Genomic DNA, 20,309 nt, shown 5'->3' with positions numbered 1-20,309 from the left:
CTTTCTAAGCCTCTAAGGGTAGGGTATTTTCACATGGTGATCAATGCTAATTGGTGGAGACTGTTGTGGTTGTGCTGGGCTATCAGTAGCCTTCTCTGCTGTTGGTGTTGGGGTTGGCACTGGTTGAACTTTTATCTCCTCATCTACCTCAACTGGTTGTGGTAACTCAGGCCCATCGTACTTCTTACCGCTCCTCAGGGTAATTGCCTTGCAGTTTTCTTTGGGATTAACTTCAGTTGTGCTAGGCAAATTTCCTTGAGGGCGGGTTGCTACCTGAGTTGCTAGCTAGCCCATCTGAGTCTGCAGGTCTTTAATTGAAGATCTAGTTTCAGTCATGAATTGAAGCAGTAAATCTGTTTGCAAACTAGAATTTCCACCAGAGGCTTGTTGCTGATTAAACTGTTGGTTCTGATTCTAGTTCTGATTTCGTTGCTGATAGAACCCACTATTTCTTCGGTTATTACCCTGGTTGAACCCATAATTGTTGTTGTTATTCTGTGAAAAATTTTCAATGGCTTCAGCTTCATCCATTGGCAAATCATCCACATCTGCTTGACACTCTGAAAAGTGATGATTTCCTCCACATATCTCACAAACAATTTGGACTTGTTTAGCTTGCCCTGCAATTATTTTTGTCAATGCCTCAACCTGAGTTGTTAACTTTGTGATGGCATCAACCTCTAACACACCAGCTACCTTCTTAGATTGACTCCTTTCAGTTGGCCACTGCTGATTGTTTAGAGCCATCTCCTCCAATAGATCATAAGCCTCATTAGCACTCTTTCTCATAAAGGCTCTGCCAGCTGCTGCATCTATTAGAGTTCTAGTGTTACCAACCAACCCGTTGTAGAAGTTGTGGACAAGCATCCACTTCTCTATACCGTGATGAGGGCACTTTCTGATCAGATCTTTAAACCTCTCCCAAGCCTCATGGAGAGATTCATTATCTTGTTGGCAGAAGTTGTTGATTTCTCCTCTCAACTTTGCAGACTTGGCTGGAGGAAAGAACTTTGACAATAATTTTGTTGCCAGATCATTCCAGGTGGCAATAGAGTTGGGTGGCAAAGAGTTTAACCAACTCTTGGCTCGTTCTCTGAGCGAGAATGGGAACAGTCTCAATCGAATGGCATCATCACTAACTCCATTAATTTTAAAAGTTTCACAAAGTTCCATGAAGTTAGAGAGATGCAGATTAGGATCTTCAGAAGGGAGGCCACCAAACTGAACTGAAGACTGCACCATTTGAAGGATGGCAGGTTTAATCTCAAAGTTGTTCGCATCCGCTGCAGGTGGCCTGATACATGACTGCACTCCCGTCAGAGTAGGGAGAATGTAATCTCTCAAGCTACGGCCATTAGCTTGATCTTCCACGGCACCACCATTATTACTGTTATTATTTCCATTATTTGCAGCGTTAGCATTCGCATTAGCAGCCATGATTTCTGAAGTTTCAGCAGTTGCTGAAACTCCTTCTTGCATCTTGTTCTTTCGGTTTCTCCTGCAAGTTTTCTCGATTTCAGGATCAACTGGTAATATGACAGCTTGTCCTTGACGGCGCATACACTAGGATTCCTGAAATGGATCACGAAAATATTGCAAGAAAAAGGTTAGAAACTCAGCAAGAGAAAATATACCAAAGTAGAAGTTAGTATAATTTTATGTAATATTAATCTTTAAACAATTCCCCGGCAACGGCGCCAAAAACTTGTTACGAAAATTATAAATATTGCGCAAGTATACGCAATCAAGTAGTAAAACTCACACAGGTGAGGTCGAACCACAGGGAATTGGATTAAATACCACTAAACTATACTTATAATTCTATTTGGCAAATCGAAAACAATTATGATTTAAGAGAATTAAGGTAATTCAAAAAACGTAAAACACAGTTAAAGTTTAAGCAAGATGAGATGATAGGGAGGAGAATCCTGTTGTTGTTTACCCAAATCGTTAATGCTTAATTACTATCCTATTCTTGAAGTGAATGACAGATTATAAAGTAACCTAGCTCTTTTCGGATCTTCTAGATTCTAAATCACATGTTATCTAATTAATTCCTTAATTGAACTAACATGAAATCAGCATTAGGTAATATTCTACTCGTCACATAAGTCATGTAAATACTCTCGTTTCACATAGAACATCGATTATCCAAATTTTAGCATTCTCAATTCTCACTTTTCAGATTTCGAATTGAGATCATAAAGCATGCACAAGGTGATCAATCTTAAACATGAAATTAAACGCAAATTAAGATAATTTCACAAACAAGAATGAAGGAATGGTAATTAAACATTAACTAGGCAAAACGTTAAACAACAATCATCATCCTCCCTAAATGGGAAATTTAGTTCAGAAACAAATCCATAACCATTCCTATAGCAATATTCAACATAAAGAAATTAAAGAGGAATAAAGAAAGAAATTGTTGGTCGATGAATTTTGGATCTTCACTTGAATCTCTATGCTCTTCTTGCCGCTCTCTGCTGTATTTTAGGATTCCAAATTGCTTCCCCTGACTTCCAATCGCAGTTTTCTATTTATAACTAATTTTTAGGGTTCGATGGACGAAAATGCCCCTGAGCCGTACGGGATCTCGCCGCGGCCATGCTTCCTCTCGCCGCGGCAAAATAATCGCAAAATAAGCATCCCTCTGTATCTCTTAAATGGCCGCGGCGGCACTACCCCTCGCCGCGGCGACTATAGCCTCGAAAATCCCACTCCTGCTTCACAATCTAGCCGCAGCCAATCTGTGTCTAGCCGCGGCCAGATATGCATTTTTCCTCAGAAAGTACTTTTCTTGGCCCAGCTCGTCTTTTATTGGACTTTTTCATCCCGAGACCTCTATTATTCCAAAGAACCTGAAAATATAGAAAACAAGCGTAATTCTATCCCCACAGCGAAAAACGCGCATAAAATAGATCCAGAATATAGGCTAAAAATAGCCTAACAAAGCCCTTCTCCTAATTTCTTCATACCAAAGTAACACTATGTTTGGCATTGAGAAATTTAACACCTTTTCTTTCTCTTCTCTCCATGGTTATGTTTGGTAGCCATCCATCTTCAACACTCCTCATCCTTTATTCAATTCTTCATTTTCTTTTTCATTTCTCATTTCTATTTTTCTTCCTACCAAACATAACATTAGCAAACTATAATTAGTTAATATTTTTTATAATAATTATTAAATTAAAATATTTAGGTTAAATTATACTAATGACAACATAATATCAATAATTGAATTTTAAGACATTTGAGAGAGAGAGAGAGAGAGCCAACTCTCTTTCTATCCTCTTCATTCATCCATTTTAAGACATGTGTCTCCGCTTATTCATGGACATTTTCCTTGGTTTGCAGTATTTAGCTTCTATGGAACATGGCCTACACCTCCAAGAGACCTCATGGTATGTAAATTGGCCATGATGAGAACTATTCAAACAATATTAAATGAGAGGCATTGCACTTTGCACATCAGCTTGGTCTTGACACTTGGCTAGACATTATGGGTGTTTTTCAAATTACCTACATTGTATAAATATAAATAGTTGCTTTGCACTACATTACACTAAAAAAAATATGTTATTGGAGTTTAAATTTAAAAGGGAATTACTATTTTATTCTAATATTTAGATGATTATCCATTTTAGTGAACTACTACTTAATTTAATATCAACACAATTTTTATCAAAACAAAAAATTAATATTAACACAATTGAATTGAATTAGATTTTAATTGTACATGTTGGAGTGAAAGTAAAATTTGAAATCAGCACTTAATAAAATGTACTATGACCAAAATAGTACATATGTATCAATATCCCTAAACTCAAAATTTTGCCAGAGCTAGTTTGATAGTAGTTTTTCCTTTATTAACTAACAGATAAATTTAGTTTTAATTAAAAATATCCCACAATTGAATAATGGTATTATTTTTAATTTTAAGTTATACAAACTCTTTCTATGTACCTAGAAACATGTACGCACAAATATATTTTCACATAGCCTGGGCAATACAATTTGTTATTGTTGCACAAACTTAAACAACTCCAATACTTCAAATTAAATTAATCAAATAAGTACATATTAATAGCCAACTGCGCCCAACAAAACTCAAAACTATTAACATTAATCAGAATGGTTAATTTGAATCCATCTATTGGTTAAACAATACAACCAATAAAAAGAACATAAATGGACAAAAATCATAACGGCATTTTCTTTGGGAGATGTACAAAAAATAACAGTGCCATTTTTATATTAAAAAAGTAGGGAGGGAAGCTAAACTGTAGACTTGGGTATCTTATACTGCTTCTTGAGGAACTGAGAAGCCTCAGAATCAGACCTGTGGCATAAAATTCGCAATAGAGTCTTGGTATCGGCTCCCAATTTGCTTCGGCTACCCTGCGTTTCCAGGCCTCCAGAAGATCTTAAATCCTCAATCAGTTCCCTAGTCTGCATGTTCAAAACCAACTTAAACTCCTCTCCTTTGTTTAAATCTCTACATCTTCTAATCTAATTTAATCAATATGAAGATAATCGACTTAAAAGAGATGCTAACCTCAAAGCCGAGCAACTTGACAACATTTCGAGCACGAGCCACCTGATTTTCAACAACTCCTCGGGGAAGTCCATCTCCTCCAGAAATAAAGAACTCCTACAACCAAGCAAGCCCAAGAAATGTTTATAGTTTATATATAGAATTAAGCAATCTACATTTGCTTTCAAAAGTGCACTTCTTTTAGTTTTCAAAGATTGCTGCAAATACCTTTAAGATCTCTAAATCTTCTTCTATTAGTTTTGCATCACTTGTTGAAAAAACTCGTGACGGTCCACCATCTAATAGAACGCGGAGTAAACCATCCTGGAAAAATACATTTTATATAAATTTAAGACACATATATGTCGTTAGATTCGAAATACGAAGCTAAGGCACATACCAGAGTCGCTTGAAGAAGGCTCGTCACTATATGGTCCCTAAGTGGCTCTACAATGACGTTACATAGTTGACTAAGTTCCTGCACAACAATAATTTTTGCAGCTGAAGACTTTATAGTAATAAGTAATCTTTAATCTCCATACAATCAATAATCTTGTCATCTTGAAATGTAAACATAACACATGCACAAGGACACACAACTTCACTAATTAAGGTTGAAATAGAATATACAGGTTGTCCTTTTTTCCATGCCTATGATTTATCCCACACTATTTCGAATATTTTTTCAGTAGCAGATGAGTAATGACTAGCAAAATTTATACTATATGGCCATGTTGTTGAATCACATTGTGAAAACAAATTACACAGCGAAGTGACCTTTCTATATACATTGTGAAACTTTTTAATCTAATTGAAAGCTGAAGCATATCCCAAGATGAGATGAATATGAAATGTGCTACCGTTACGTGCATTGAACAAAATCAGCCACGGTACTTGTGCCACTTTACTTGCCCATGTCTAAGAGAAGTCAAAGATATAGCAGTAGCAGCCACACCACACTCAATAGTGACGGGGTGATATAACCATAAAGTACTATGCATCCATTTCAGCAGTTTTAACAACACCACAACATAATTTATGTTTAGCTTATAGGTCAAGGAAAAGAAAAACTGACTATATCAAGTGGTTCAATAACTGCGTCAAACCGAGATTGAGAACAATTTGGTTTATACAAATTGTTGATGAGCGGTTCCCTTAAATCCCAGAAGACAATTTTAGTTCCTGAAACATGCAGATGGTAGCAAATCAACAACTGAAACTTTTCTTCTCTCAAAGTAGACGCTACAATTGCACAAATTGTTACCGGTGAACTCGCAAATGCGGTCAATAGCAGCATTAATGTCTTTTCTACTTCCATCAAATGTATCCTTTTGCACGAAACTTTTAGATCTCTCATCCAAGGATTTCTCTATAACCAAGAAAAAGGACAGTGTACTAAGCATTAAAGAATTGATCAGTCATTCAATGTATAGTAATGAAAGCATTATAAAGATTAACAGCTAAACATCTCCCATGGAAGAATAACAGTCAAAATAACAATATAATCTGTCATAGACCCAAGGATGAAAAAAAAATCAATAATATTGGCCTACAAACCAGCAATGCATCTAAGAAAAAAAATGGTGCTACAAATATTAATTTATTTATTTTTTGAGTTAAAAAACTATGTCTGTCCAAATTTCTTTGATGTATTAGGCAATGAAAATATTGATATTTGTGAAATTTCATTTATGTGCAGTTGGAAATTTCTTACATTTTACCCAAAATAAATTGAAAAAGAGACATTTGAACTATCTTAGACTGATCTTCCAAATTTATTAGGAAGTCTTACTTGTGACGGAGGAACACCGTGATAGAAAAAAGACAAGAATTTAAAGAAAAGACCATAATTATAAGACTTCCAATACATGCCACAATACATTTAGAACTATATCTTTAACCCCAAAGATGAAGTTTAGTGCAGAATAAGTCCCCATTCTCTTTGGAAAGTTACTCACACAAAAATTATCAATGTCAATAACACAGCGGTCAACAGAGATGTGATAAATATTTCTGCAGAAAGATGGAAACATTTCTCTTTTCCATCTCACTAGTAACTTTAGCTTTTTTATATTAAAAATTGTTGATTTACTTCATATATTAAATATATATCATCATATATGAAGATTTTATAATACATAACTAATCTTTCATTTACTATGATTAAATTACTATAAAGTTATTGTATATATTCATGTAATTATTGAATACTTTTGTATGCTTACAAGTATTATGATTTAAGTAATTGCTCTTTGCATATAATTTGGAAGGCTATGTATTCCCAAATTCATGGAGGTAATTAATATTTCTATATAAAAAAAAAAGGAAAGGTGTATGCATTCTCAAATTAATGAAACTGGTCTTCATCACAACGAAGTTAATTGAATTAAAAGAAAAAAGTAACTGAAAAAGATGTTAGGTAGGCAGTGAAAGAAAACAAAAACCGAGATACGTACTTAAAGGCTTCTCATTGGGCTTTTTCGTTGTCCACCTTTGCCAAATGCTATCTTCAAGCTTATTCAGCTGACTAATTGCATACTGTGGGTTGTCACAAATATATATATATATGTGTGTGTAGCAATATATATAAACATTAGTTATATGACCCAAAAAAACAATTAGATGTATATTATAAGAAAAAAAAAATTCTAATGTAAATAAAATTCAGAATTACAAAACAATGCGGATATGATATCTTGTAAGATAATAAAACATAATAAACAAAACAAAACATAGAAGGTTATAGTTTGGTTCTGGGGAATCTATCTCTTACTTTATCCATTCTAGTTTCTTTTTTATTCTCTCTTCTTTCTTCTTTCTCCCTCTCCCCTTTTCCTCTCTCACCTGTCTTTCGAGGGAGGGGAAGAAAATACCTACTTTATCAAATCTCTCTTTCTCTCTCTCTCACTCTTTCCCACAGTCTATTAAGAGATGGAAAGAAATGGGTACTTTATCAAATCTGTCTAACAAGCATTATTCTGATTGTTCTTTTTATACAAAAGTATCTTAGAAAGAGGGGAAATTACAAAAGACCATAAGTTGTCATCTTCAAATATAGAAGATGATATGGGATCATCTAAAAGAAATTACAACCAACACATTCTAATCTATAAGAAGATTGTAAAAAGAAAAAGCTTTTATTCAAGCCTCCTCCTACTATCGTGTTAAAAATCCAAACCTTATTTTGATTGTTGAGAGAGTCTACTATAGTAATCAAATGCATTTGATGATGATACTTATGTTTAGTTAGATGTAAATGTGAGAGAGGATACTTAAAAAGAATCATTATAGCTAAATTCCTTTGCCCACCAAAAAATAAATGAAGGAAAATGATTCTAGATAAGGACTGGATTGGACTCACATATAGTGTGTTTAACTGAATGCATAGTGTGGGAGTTGTTCGGACACTGATTTCAGTGGACCTTCTCTCATCAGGAAGCCTAGGGTCAAAGAGTTCCTTCTTTACAAAAGCCTTTATTCCAGCCTCCTTCCTGTATCGTGTGAGAATTGGTACGGGAGGAATTAAATCGTCTTTGCTACCTGCATCAACAATTAATTATTCAAGGTATATGCAGACAAAAAATTGGTAGATTATAATAGATAGAAAAAATTGATTAAACACATTGTTTGGGAAGACAATAGATGAATAATAGAAATAAGAACTGTTAAGAAAGTAGTTCCTATTTTCAAAGGCGTAGAAGTAGCAGCGTTTATATTTTGCTAAGAAAACCAGTGAAAAAAAAAACATACAACTCTAACATGAATGAAAATCAAAACTGCTTCACAATGAAAAAAAAAATGAATGGATTAATTAAGCGTATGTGCTCACCTAACTTGTCAACAACATGATTTGCATATACTTGAAATGCATTATCAATGCCACGAAATAAACTGCTCAATTCGGAAGATCTCATTGGAACTTTCAAAGCGAAAAATTGATCAACAGTCTGCCTCAGAGAAAAGAAATTGAATTTTAACAATATTTATATAAACAATAGCAACAGTGAATTTTGAACAGATACAAATACTATAACATTAGCTACAATTATGAGATACTGAAAGCTCCAAAAATGCTAGTTCTAAAATTAAAAACCATTTGTTTGAGCAACAACCATTTTTTTTTATTAGATAAAGAAGAAATCATAAGTTATTTCCTTATAAAATAAACATCCTCATTTAAAACAACTCTTAGTACCTACGTTGCAGACATTAACTTCATACCAATTATCAGTTTCAATGTTCAGTACCTGAATTGTTGAAGCTTTGGTTTCAAGCAGTCTTTATATTTTAAGAGCAATCAAATACCATTGTTTTTTCACTGAATATATATTTAAGGGACTTAAATCCCATCCCACTCACATGTAACCCCCAACCCAAGCAGAGGAAAGAAGAAGACTAGGTAAAAATTGATTATGTTTACTATTAAAGATCTTAACAATAATCAAAATAACTAAGGGTAGTTTAAGAAACACACACAATTTACAATAAAAAGGCTTGTACCTCCTCAACGATTCTATATACTTCAACGATTGAGCTCCCATGCCTCTGCTGAGGTGATATTGGGTCCCACCGCTGTTAAAAAACATATATTAGTATGGCATGACCTTACATTTCAATCTTTTTCTTAGTAATAAGAAAGCATTACATTAATTGAGAACTCGATAACAAAAGGAAAAGTCATTCTAATGAAAAAAAGAAGGTAAAAGTCAAAAGAATTATTCAAAACAAGTTTAAGTTTCCATGAATTTTCAACAGAGGCCCTTCTTACATACTTAACCAATCCTTTTAACAGCATTCCAAATTTTCACAGCCTGCCCCTCAATACAACTAAGCTTAGAACAAATATCCCAAGCTACCAAAGCACCCTTCACCATAAATCATTCCTTTCAAAAAGAAAATCTCATTAGTTTTTGAAAACATCACAGAATAAACAAAGCTATGCCAGCTTTCACAACCACAATCGAAGAGTCGTGGAATATCCCTAAAGCAGAATAGCTGCCCTGGCATTAATTGTTAAGAAAAAGGATTTCCATATCCATTGACATAAATATCCCATCAAGTGCTCTTTGCAGTTATTTAGTACCAAATAACTTAACCAACATAGAAGTAAGCTGCTAGAAATTAATCTCAAAGAAACTTAATTTAATTATTGACTTCAAGTTATGTTTCAAAAAAACACATATGAGCGAAGAGATTGAGTTGAATAGCACAAAAGTGCCAAAATTAAAACCACAAACAAACAAAACAGCAAAATTGTTTTTCCTTTACCTCCTGTGTAATTGCACGCTCCACCCAACCTAAGATTCTTCCAAGTTGCGCATTGACCCAACGCAGTACCAATGTTCCAGATATGGATTCAATCTGAAAAGTTTGTTCAAAAATTAAATTGTGAAGTATGGACTATAGATGATAACAAGAATGAAATTACAAAACGCAACTAACATGTTTGGCTACAATTTATCCATCCCTAAGTATAGAACTAATAGTTTCACACGATTTAGGCTCAGTGATCATAGAAGTAAACCATAACTGGCAAAACTTTGTGCATGCCCCAGTCAGGCATACATATGATTTCTGAATATAAAAAACAATGTAGTGAAAATTCAGATGATTATCGAGCACATGTAATATCAAAGCATATAACAACTCTCTACGTGATAATTCTTTATTCATCAAATGTGGATTGACAAATTAACAATTGTGCCAATTGTGATTATCAAAGATGAGGGAGGGTTGGGGTAACTGGTTGAGATCTCAGATTTGCACCTGGGACCTCCCTGTTATTTACTTTATAGAAGCACCAAGTCTGCTAATAATATCTTAATAATATAAAAGTACAAAAACAAAAAAGACTAATGAGCCATTAACTTTTCAAACTATAAGAACTGTATGAAAAACATGATGAAGTACAGCATTTTTAGAAGTATTTTGTATAGCATAAAAAGATATCTCCTCCTATGACCTGTAGATTCTGTCAGATGACATAATATCTTTTATTAGCATATGCATCCAAGTATATCTGAGCCATTCATAAGATGAGGAACCATTATATCCCTGTCTGGTTACAACAGTTGTCAAGCCTATAACCATTTCCAAGCTTTTCCTACACCAAGAAGTTTGGTCCTAGACTCCTAGTTGCCACATTTCATTAGGATCTACAGGTCCGATAACCAACTAATGGCATAGAGATGAAGATGTTAGAGTATGCAACATGTGGCTTTTATGGAATGGGAGTGCGAAGGAAACAAATATATCAGGAGTCCGGAGAATTTACAATATCTCAAATGAAACAATTTCTAGGGCAGCAGGAAACCGTTCTTTTGATAAATATCAAGTGCTGAACCAAATCTTTTACCTTTCTTTTTAGCTAGCTAACTAAAACATCTAACTTTGTTATTTCCTCACGGAGAAGAGTAAAAAAATTCTAAGTTGTGAGGAGTAATGGAGATTTTAACTAGGCTGACAACAAATAAAAGATCCAAGGGTAATACCTGATATAGAGATAATCTTTTGCACAAAGCATCTCCAATTTCCTCTTCACAAGAAGACTTAATGAGTGCAATAGTAAACTGCTCAAAGCTATCAGCTGCTGGAAATACAGATACTATATCCTCAGTCAGATGTTCAGCACCATCAAGAAAAGGTTTCTGAAATAAGTGTTTCAATCAAGATGCTAGTCTCATAGTAAAGTGAAGAAACCAAGGGAAATGGCATCTGATCTTAAATTGAGATACACTAACCAACTTGTTTCCATAAAGCCTGTGGACAAGTGAAGCAGAGACAACAAGTGCTTGTGGGTGCCTCTGAGATAATATTGGCAAGAACATGGTTGAATCTTTTTTCATAAGTTTCTTGCTTTCTTCTGCAAGCAATGCCAAAGGATGCTCATGCTTTGTTTCCAATTTATCAACAATCTGCAATACCTGTTATGAAGAGTTAAATGACAAATTGATTTTCTACCAATCCTAGCATGAGACTAACTACGTTATGGCTATGACAAGTATCACTTGATTTCTTGAGTGTGTTCTACCTTTGCCAAATTATGAATAAAATGAAACATATTTGCTCTCAATTACTAGGCAGGCAAGTCATCACCCCTTTATTTTAACCACTCTCCCTTCCCTTGCAAATTATACAAAATCCCCTGTAGGGAAAGTAGAAACAAAAATTTTAAAGAAACGTTTTGTTCCATCCATCCTGTAATGAAACTAACAAAGCCTGAAAATAACAACCCAATATTCTTTGTACTTTTTTAGTCAACCCACAAGGAACTCTCAACCTCAAGACAAACCCACTGGCAATAAGTGTAAAAATATGGTCTTTCCCTCAACTGTCAAGACCAAACTAACATTAACATCTCACTAAGTTAAAAAAATTGCCTAAGCGAGAAAATATTATGATTTCATAATAAGTTAGAGACCTACCCTTGCAAATGCATTCTTAATTGATGATGATATATACAATTCTATCTGATCTCTATCTGTCGTGGATGTGAACTGTTTCATTGCCTGTTCAAAACAAAAATTACAAATGTTGCTAAGAATAAGAATTTACATAGCTTTTAAGAAAAATTCTGAGAGCAAGTATAATTTGACGAGCATAGTGTTTCATGAAGAAACTTCAAAATTTTGAGTTGCCATGTTCGAAAATTGTGCTGGCTTTTTTGAAAAGTTTCAAGACGATGCTTCATAATTTTGAGCTGGTTTTGTGAGATTACTTTCACAAAATAATCATTTGAGAAAGCTACAAAGGCTACAAATACAATAAAGCAACAAATTTGTTAATAAATCATTATGCATACTTCAGGATCTTCCAAAAGTAGCCTCCGAGAAATCATTGCAACTGCTACCATATTCTCCATCATGGCCGAGTCCTACAGGGTTTTGGAGTACAAAAATGAGCTGCAGAACTATAAAGAATTACCCAGAAGCAAAAAGAAAACAGTGATCAATGTTAAACATGTGAAGCCTAATTGTACTTGACAACAATAACCCTAGGCGGAGCCTTCCCAGTACATAAAGAACATACATAGCAACTGCTGTAGTGTCATAGGCTGCTCAAATTTCAAACTTTGGCTTTTTAAGTGAGTTTGGGGGGAATTTCTAGGTGACAACATAAAACTTAAAAAAAGAAAACTTTTAAAAATATACCTCAGCATAATGAAGATGGTAATCTCCTAGGTGCTTATCAGCCCATTTCTGGATGGGTGATAAGAAGGACTGTAAGAAAGAAACATCTCGAGAACCATGTTCACCTTCAATCTTAGCATACAAACTTTTCAGGTGTGACCTCTCTTGTGCACCCCGTTGTTCCTTCAGTGGTATTTTCTTCAACTGCTCAATTGCTTGCTTTAGGATCCCTTGGTCATTTGTAATAACATACTGTTGACATAAATAACCAAAATTCATGAACAAAGGGAAAATAAAGATAATAGTAAAATATGAATAGCAAATATCATTTTAGACAATAACATCAAGCATTTTACTGACAAAAAAACACCTAAAGAATATCGGCTATAAGGTAGATAGAGGCCACAAGTGTTAAGTTCTACAAAGCACAATGTCAGTTCCAGCAGTTGTTGTGGGGGTTATTGATTATGACATCAATAATTTAGCATGATAGTTTGTATTCAGCCTCAAATCAAGAGTCTCACCATTAAGTTCACGTATACGATATGGAAAGATATCACACATAAGGAGCTATTAGTACAAAAGAAAAGCCAACTCCAACTGAATCTTACCTGACGAAATAATACCCAAGCATAGCAGGTGTGATGAATGGTCTCTGTGATGCCTAAAACACGCCAGGTTGACTTCAAAAGTTCAAGAATCTCTTCTACTTCCTGGAAACAATAAGACAGGGTCTTAGAAGGTATCAAGCTAATTTAAACTTTTCACTTCTCAGAGAATTTTTTAAAGCATGATAGAAAAAACTACACGTAAAAAATAAACATAAAATAAAAATTGAATTATAGAGGATCCCTTGCTTCAAGAAAACGTTTAGCGCCTTATAATAATTTGCAAAAATCAAGAAAATTCAAGAATCTAATAAACATAGTTTTCAACTGGATCTTTCTCTGTCCGATGGTGATTTAACGTCATAAAAAAGTGTTCAACTTGATATGATGTTATCATGCCAAGAGCAAGAGTACTCACCTCTGTCAGTTTTCCCTCATCTAGTACATCAAAGACACTGAGAAGTAGTTTTTCATACAGCCTGACATTTAGGTGATAACCATCTGCCCAATGACATACTTCTCCAGTTAAATCACCCCTAGCAGGTCTCTCAGCTAGAGGAATTGCTATCTCTCTGAGAGATCTTAAACAATCTGTTCGCTGGAGTTCTCCGGTAGAAGAGGGATTAAACTGAAATCAAAGAAACAGAGATTAAAAAAAGGCTAATTCAACAAAAAAAATTTAAAAAAAAAACAGAGACTTAAAAAAATCCACTAAAACACACCTCAGATTCTTCAATCTTCGCCAAAAGGATCCTCATCTCACTTGCCTTGCGTCCAGATTCCCCAAAACCAACAACAGGGAAATTAATAAGCCCCTCCTCCAGCATGTTTAGCTGCATCAAAATAAAAATACTAAAGTTGAGTATATGTTTACATCCCCAATTCCACGGAAACTTCAAGGCCACTACTTGGCAAGGCCAAATAAAGGGGAAACAACGAAAATAACACACCTGCCTTTTTTGCCACCTTATATATGCCTTCTTGTCAGAAAATTCTGTCCTAGAAATACAACATAAAAGCTCCAGAGGTACTAGTAGGGCATCCATTCTCTTTCCCACTTTTCCTGAAAGAGCGTTAAGCAGCCCTTGTCTTGTCCTGATGTCCATTGCCTCAGATATCTGCAGTCAAACAAAAAACCCCATGAAATCCCAAATATATACATGTGTGAACACACATCAATACTAGAATAAGAAAGCACCCCAAACTCCATATAAAAGATATATATTTGTATAAATACTAAATGCTTTTCTTGTACCTCCATCTGGACACGCATTGTCTCTAATAAACCAACCAATCCAGGTGCTTGTAGAGATTGACTCGAAATGCTTTCAGTTCTACTACGCCCTAGCTTCCTCATTAGCTTGGACCTCTTGTCTTTCTTTTTTTCTTTTGATGGTACAATGAGACCCCTGTTTGCAAGTTTAACTGAGGATAAAAAATTCAAGAATATAGAAGAAAAAACTAGACCAAAGCTACGCATACAGAAGAATTCAATGGCATTCTAAGTGACAGTGACAAAAATGCTGTTTAGATGATTTATAAAAACTTTTGATTTTGAATGGTTTTAAAAGTTTTGCATTAATTTAAAATTACACTTGTCTTTCTGTTCTATTATTGCTCATGAAAAATACACAAGATAAAATCTACTCCAGAAACATTATCTTGTATTTGAAAACAACTCTATAATGAAAAAAATAATACTGAACCCCATTTTCTTCAAACATTACAAATCAACAAGAAGTGGCATAAAAAGTTTATTTTTTTGCATCATCTAAAAACATTGAATGTACTGTCTTTGTTTCTAATATATAAATATATATTGAAATGTAATAAAGTGAAGGAAGAACCGAAGAAGTATGACCTCACAAAACAAAGCAAGAACTTTTATGCAAAATAGTTAAATAAAATAGATAAAAGGGAAATTATTTTAAAAACAAAAATTATAACATACTCATCCCTCAAAGTTCAGTTTCTGGTGCCTGTAAATGTGCTGCCTATATATACAGTTGTAAAATAAAATATATATATAAATATAGATATATATATATCTAACAAGATAATGAGCATACCCTGATGCTCCAGCACATGCCAACAGGATTTCGTAAGCAGTTTCTCTGAGGTCATCATCTGTGATACCTAAATGCATAATAACCATCCCGCACAGGTTTAGGTGTCACAATTCAGTCCCAACATTGATGCTGAAATACTTCCAAAATTGTAGTTTTGAATCTCAATAATAAATTAACGTTATGCCATGTGGCATAGATACTTCAACAGGAATACAATTTTCATATAAATTTCTTTTAAAAGAGATGTCAATAGGTATTAGGTAGGCCATTATCATAGAAAGGTTTTCCAACTTAGCATACTACCTGAATAGCCAAAAAAATTAAAGTCTTAATCCCTTTATATATAGTATTGCAATTATGGTTCACAAATAATTGCAATACTTCTCTTTTTTCTTAAAATTAGAATCAAATATAGGTTAGAGCCTCAGCAGCACCAGCTTTGGTAACTAAGTAGACTATAAACATGCATAGATGAATTCACATGGCTCCACTGTACAAATTAGGGATATAAGGCAAAAGTGCAACTATTTCTTAATCTTATTCAAAACAAACAAAATAAAGTTGGGTTCTTTCAACTGTTGTTTATATTCTCTACAACTTCTCACAATTATCCATAAAAAGCATTTTTTGTTGAAAAAAAAAATGTACCAATTAGGTCACATTAGTCCATTTTCTTAAGTTTTGTGCAAGAGTCACATTTTTTACGCATATCAAGATTATTTCAGCTTTAAAAAATTTGGAGTGAAGTTACTAAATAACTACAAGTCTCCCCCTTGTCTTAATTCAATTTGCTCTAATAAATGACTGTAAAGTTTCTTTATGACTGCTTAGCACTTGAACATAGAAAAGGAAAATGAGAGTTGAATTTGAGAAAACGAGTCTATTTGACAGTTCCAAATTTTTGAGGACCTAAATAATCCTGATCACTTGTGAAAATGAGACTTTTGAAGGAAAAACACTGTCCCAAAGGGCTTTCGAGCACTTTCGTAATACATAATTAAAACCTTAAGATCTAAACACTAAAAAATATTTTTGGTGAGCTAAGTTCTTACACTTCTTCAGGCAAGATTAGGTGCATAGTTCTCATGAAAATTTCAAATTAATCTTTAAAAGGTAACTTGTATCATGTTTACTGATAGTTTAAGCTACACATACAAGACATTTACCACAATATCTAAATTGATCAGTACACCTACAACATACCTGTAACAAAAGAAGGCAATCCCACTCCAACATCAGTAGCATCATTCCGATTTCTTCGTGAAGTCCTGATATCACTAACTTCTTCAATATCATCATCATCAAAATCATCAATGTCATCCACAGTTAGTTCATGAACTTGTGTGGAGTTAAAAGATTGTGATTTTGACACACTCGACATAACAGGTGATGAAGCTTCATCTTCAATGGGTGAACCAAGACCAGGTGGTGGCACAAGAACAGACGGGGCAGTATAAGCAGGGGGCGGTATGAATTCTGGTACCGAGGGTGGTGCCCTCCTAGGAGGAGAACCCGAAAACTCAGGATCCGTAACCAAAAAAAATTCACCAGCAGAACTTGTATTATTCTGGTCAAGTTTTAAGGAAGTTAAATGATAAAACTATAAGGCAATCACATTTAAAAAAGAAAAAAGTTTATGTAATTAATTTAACAGGAATCATTTAGCCATAAAAGTGAAACTACCAACTAAATTGGCAAGGATTTGATAACAACTTACCATTTGGGGTAAACCAATATGATCATAATAATCTCTAATAGCTTCTGAGAGGTCAAGCATTCCACCTACATTGACAAAGAACATTATGCTTAATAATTAAAAAGATAAAATAAAGGCATTTGCAATGAATTAAGGTTGTATTCTACCTTTTCTAGCACAAGTGAGGACATAATCAACACTAACTTGATCAAGATCGACATCATCAAGTGTAACAGCACCAGGAGGCATTACAACTTTCTTGATTAAGCTACCAGAGAGTAAAAAATCAAGAAGTACTCGCCTATCTCGGCGATATCTTTGTAAAAGCTCTAAAGTATTTTCCCTGAGAAAATTTGTACCAAAAAATCTTAATTTTCTTCATCGCATATTTATAATAATTAATTAAAAGTGAAAAGCGATACATACTCTTCCATCTCGAACAGATACAACGCAACTTGATCACTCGAGCCTAAGTTCAGAAGAACCACATTGCTTTCCAATTAGTATACAAAGCTTTGTTTGGTTGGCGTGAAACAGGAGGATAGCAGGAAAAGAAAACTGATGAGATCTGCGGAAATTTGAGAACAAGAAATGAAAATGGTGATTGTGATTGTGTTTTAGCTGAGAATCCCGGGAACCAAACAGAAAAAAGAAAAAGAATTGGGAGTCAAATGTGAAGCCACAAGAGTCAAAAGACAGATAAGGAATTGAAATGAAGATTGAGATTGGATCCAATCCAAACCAAATACTCTTCTTTCTTTCTTTTAGTTATTTATGAATTTTTACACCACTTAATCAAATTTCTAATTTTTTTAGGTGGGGAATTTATGTTTTTTTTTTCAAAACTACTATATTTTTTTTAAGTTTTATACTGTACTGTGTTAAATTTTTACAGTTGTTCCATAGTTATTTTTTAGTTGTTTCTTTAATTGTTTAATTTTGTTGTTTTACAGTTGTGACAGTAAAATTGTAAACTTTTATTTAAAATAATTTTTTTATAAGGGATATTAACGTCAAAACTACCTAAACTCTAGGCTTAGTGACACTTAACCACATAATCGATTTTTTTGTGGTAAAATCTTTCAAACTTCACTTCTGTTAGCTATTTACCCTTGTCCTTCAAAAGAATTTATTAGGTGTCATAGTAGACATGTCACAGTGTACACAAGTGTACACGTAGCAAATTTTTAGTGGGGATATTAATTGCAAAACTACTTGAACTCTATGATTAGTATCACTTAACCACATAAGCTGCGTTTTTGGTACTAGAACCCTCCAAACTTCAATTATGTTAGCTATTTACACATTCCGTTCAAAAAAAATCTGTTAAGTGCTCTAGGACTGGAACCATCAGATTTCTTCTTCTCATGTTCATTCTTCTTCTTTTGCAATGAATCCACCAGGCCATGACAAACCTAGGGACGAATCAGCAAACCCCTCCAGTTGTGGTAATATCCGCAAAGATTTGTGGGAGAGGGAGAATTAGATCCGGTGAGGTCGAGGCGAGAAAGAGAAACTCCAAAGAAGGGTTGGGTCTCGAGGCTTAAAGAGGGTTGGGTTTGTGAGGTCATGACGTCAGTTTTGTGGTTCGTTTATGTTGAAGGTGGTCGAAGATGACTTGTCAGAGCTGTGCGAGAAGGTGAACGAGAAAGATCGAGGGAGTGCGAGTGGAAATTAGGATTACAGGGAGAAAAATGTAAAAGAAAGAGAAAAATAGGAAAAGAGAAGTTTTTTTTTAAAAATTATTTTTATAGTTTTTAAATCATTTTTTAAAATATTTAATCAATTAAAATTATGTGGACTACTAAAAATTTACCATGTGTACACTTGTGTACGCTGTGACATGTCCATCATTGCACTTAATAGAGTTTTTTAGACAGAAGAGATAAATAACTAACAGAAGTGAGGTTTGGAGAGTTTTACCACCAAAAAAATCGATTTATGTGATTAAGTGCCACTAATCATAGAGTTCAGGTAATTTTTTCTCCAATATCCTTTACTAAATTTTTTCCACGTGGCATGTCTACCGTAGCACTTAACAAAACCTTTTGAACGAAATGGATAAATAACTAACAGAAGTGAACTTAATTTATGTAGTTAAGTGTCACTAATCATAAATCTATATATATATATAATCCTGTTGTTAAGTAGGATGATGTGGCGCTCTAACATTTCTTCTTTTTACATTATCATTTTCCTCCATTTCTTGATTTTTAATTACTTTTGTTCTTCATTTTTGCTTTTTAAATTTAATAATATATTGAAAAACGATTCAATTAATAGGTTCAATTAATGGTGCATTTTTATTTTTATTCAGTTACAAAACAAATAATTTATATTGATAAATAATATATGTAACTGCACTCCAATAAATAATTGTAACTTTCATGCATTATACAATTGTAACTTTCAACATTACAAAACTTAATTGCTATATTTTAATCAAGAAGGAAGTATAACATGGTAAAAAAAAATTATAATACGACTAGCTTAGTAACTGAGTTTAATAACATGAAATATATATCATCGTATAACTTTAATAATAGCAATTACCACAAAAAAAAAATAATCTATCTATCTATCTATGTATTTATATAATTGTGTTGTTAAGGTATGTGACATGGCATCTTCTATGAGCTTTGTTTCATTTTTTCTATTTTCTCTATTTTTCTTATTTATTTAGAGTTTCTAACCAAAAAAAAAAAAGTTGTATATTAATTATAATTTATTATTATTTTTCAGTTTTAAGTTATAAAACTAATGAGTGCATATTGTTTTATTTAATACAATAAAAAATCGGTTACAACTTTTGGTTTTTCTATGATATTTTACTTATCACTCCACTTTCATACATCTATATATATGTACATGTATTTGTTGGAGTGTGTAGTAATATTTTAATTTGTGTATATGTACATGTTATTGTTGGCATTGAGCATCGTGAAGAAGTTCAATAATATTCTCACATGTAGTTTTTTTTTTTTTCTGAAATGATTCACACATTAGTTTGTAATGCATTAATGAGATAAATGATCATTTTTGTAACAAAACAAAACCAAAAAGCAAGAAAGAAGAGGAAGAAGAAGAGTTTTTGGGTCGATGACTCACCAACCCCAATTCAAAAAGCTTGGCGCGGAGTTAGGGTGGAGTATGGAAGGCCACATTCGGAGTGGGACAGTAGAGGGACGAAGCAGAACATGGTAGGAAAAAATAGTTTTTTTCAATATTTTTTTTTTATTATTTTCTATATGTATTTTAGTTTTTTCAATT

The 20,309-nt window shown here is 33.6% G+C and overlaps 1 protein-coding gene and 1 non-coding gene across 2 annotated transcripts; one reads left to right on the top strand and one right to left on the bottom strand.

Annotated features, from left to right (window-relative positions):
- Positions 1 to 877: 877 nt before the first annotated feature.
- On the top strand, positions 878 to 984 carry LOC133033799 (small nucleolar RNA R71). Its single transcript, XR_009685863.1, has one exon. It is a non-coding gene; the product is annotated as a small nucleolar RNA R71 (small nucleolar RNA).
- Positions 985 to 4,095: 3,111 nt separating this feature from the next.
- On the bottom strand, positions 4,096 to 17,831 carry LOC115705206 (protein unc-13 homolog). Its single transcript, XM_030632471.2, has 26 exons — positions 17,466 to 17,831; positions 17,207 to 17,382; positions 17,061 to 17,125; positions 16,547 to 16,910; positions 15,344 to 15,410; positions 14,530 to 14,683; positions 14,225 to 14,392; positions 13,997 to 14,107; positions 13,693 to 13,902; positions 13,278 to 13,379; positions 12,688 to 12,918; positions 12,339 to 12,410; positions 11,962 to 12,045; positions 11,278 to 11,460; positions 11,029 to 11,184; positions 9,806 to 9,898; positions 9,038 to 9,109; positions 8,367 to 8,484; positions 7,899 to 8,077; positions 6,994 to 7,075; positions 5,802 to 5,906; positions 5,613 to 5,719; positions 4,938 to 5,015; positions 4,766 to 4,861; positions 4,559 to 4,654; positions 4,096 to 4,452 (listed from the first exon to the last, which is right to left on the bottom strand). Exons 1-26 carry the CDS (start codon positions 17,471 to 17,473, stop codon positions 4,279 to 4,281), a joined length of 3,351 nt encoding a protein of 1,116 aa, XP_030488331.1. The 5' UTR covers positions 17,474 to 17,831; the 3' UTR covers positions 4,096 to 4,278.
- Positions 17,832 to 20,309: the final 2,478 nt, after the last annotated feature.

The sequence above is a fragment of the Cannabis sativa genome, chromosome 1, assembly GCF_029168945.1.
Source record: "Cannabis sativa cultivar Pink pepper isolate KNU-18-1 chromosome 1, ASM2916894v1, whole genome shotgun sequence".
NCBI classification, from domain to species: Eukaryota; Viridiplantae; Streptophyta; class Magnoliopsida; order Rosales; family Cannabaceae; genus Cannabis; species Cannabis sativa.
The sequence above is the reverse complement of the archived record's forward strand: the minus strand, read 5'-3'. Positions and strand labels throughout refer to the sequence as shown.

Excerpts from the sequence above, each read along its gene's own strand:
- LOC115705206 (XM_030632471.2), bottom strand. Across the intron at positions 15,411-16,546 it reads ATTGCCTTCTTTTGTTACAG|GTATCACAGATGATGACCTC; the intron begins GTATGTTGTAGG and ends TTATGCATTTAG. Across the intron at positions 14,108-14,224 it reads TAAGGTGGCAAAAAAGGCAG|CTAAACATGCTGGAGGAGGG; the intron begins GTGTGTTATTTT and ends ATTTTGATGCAG.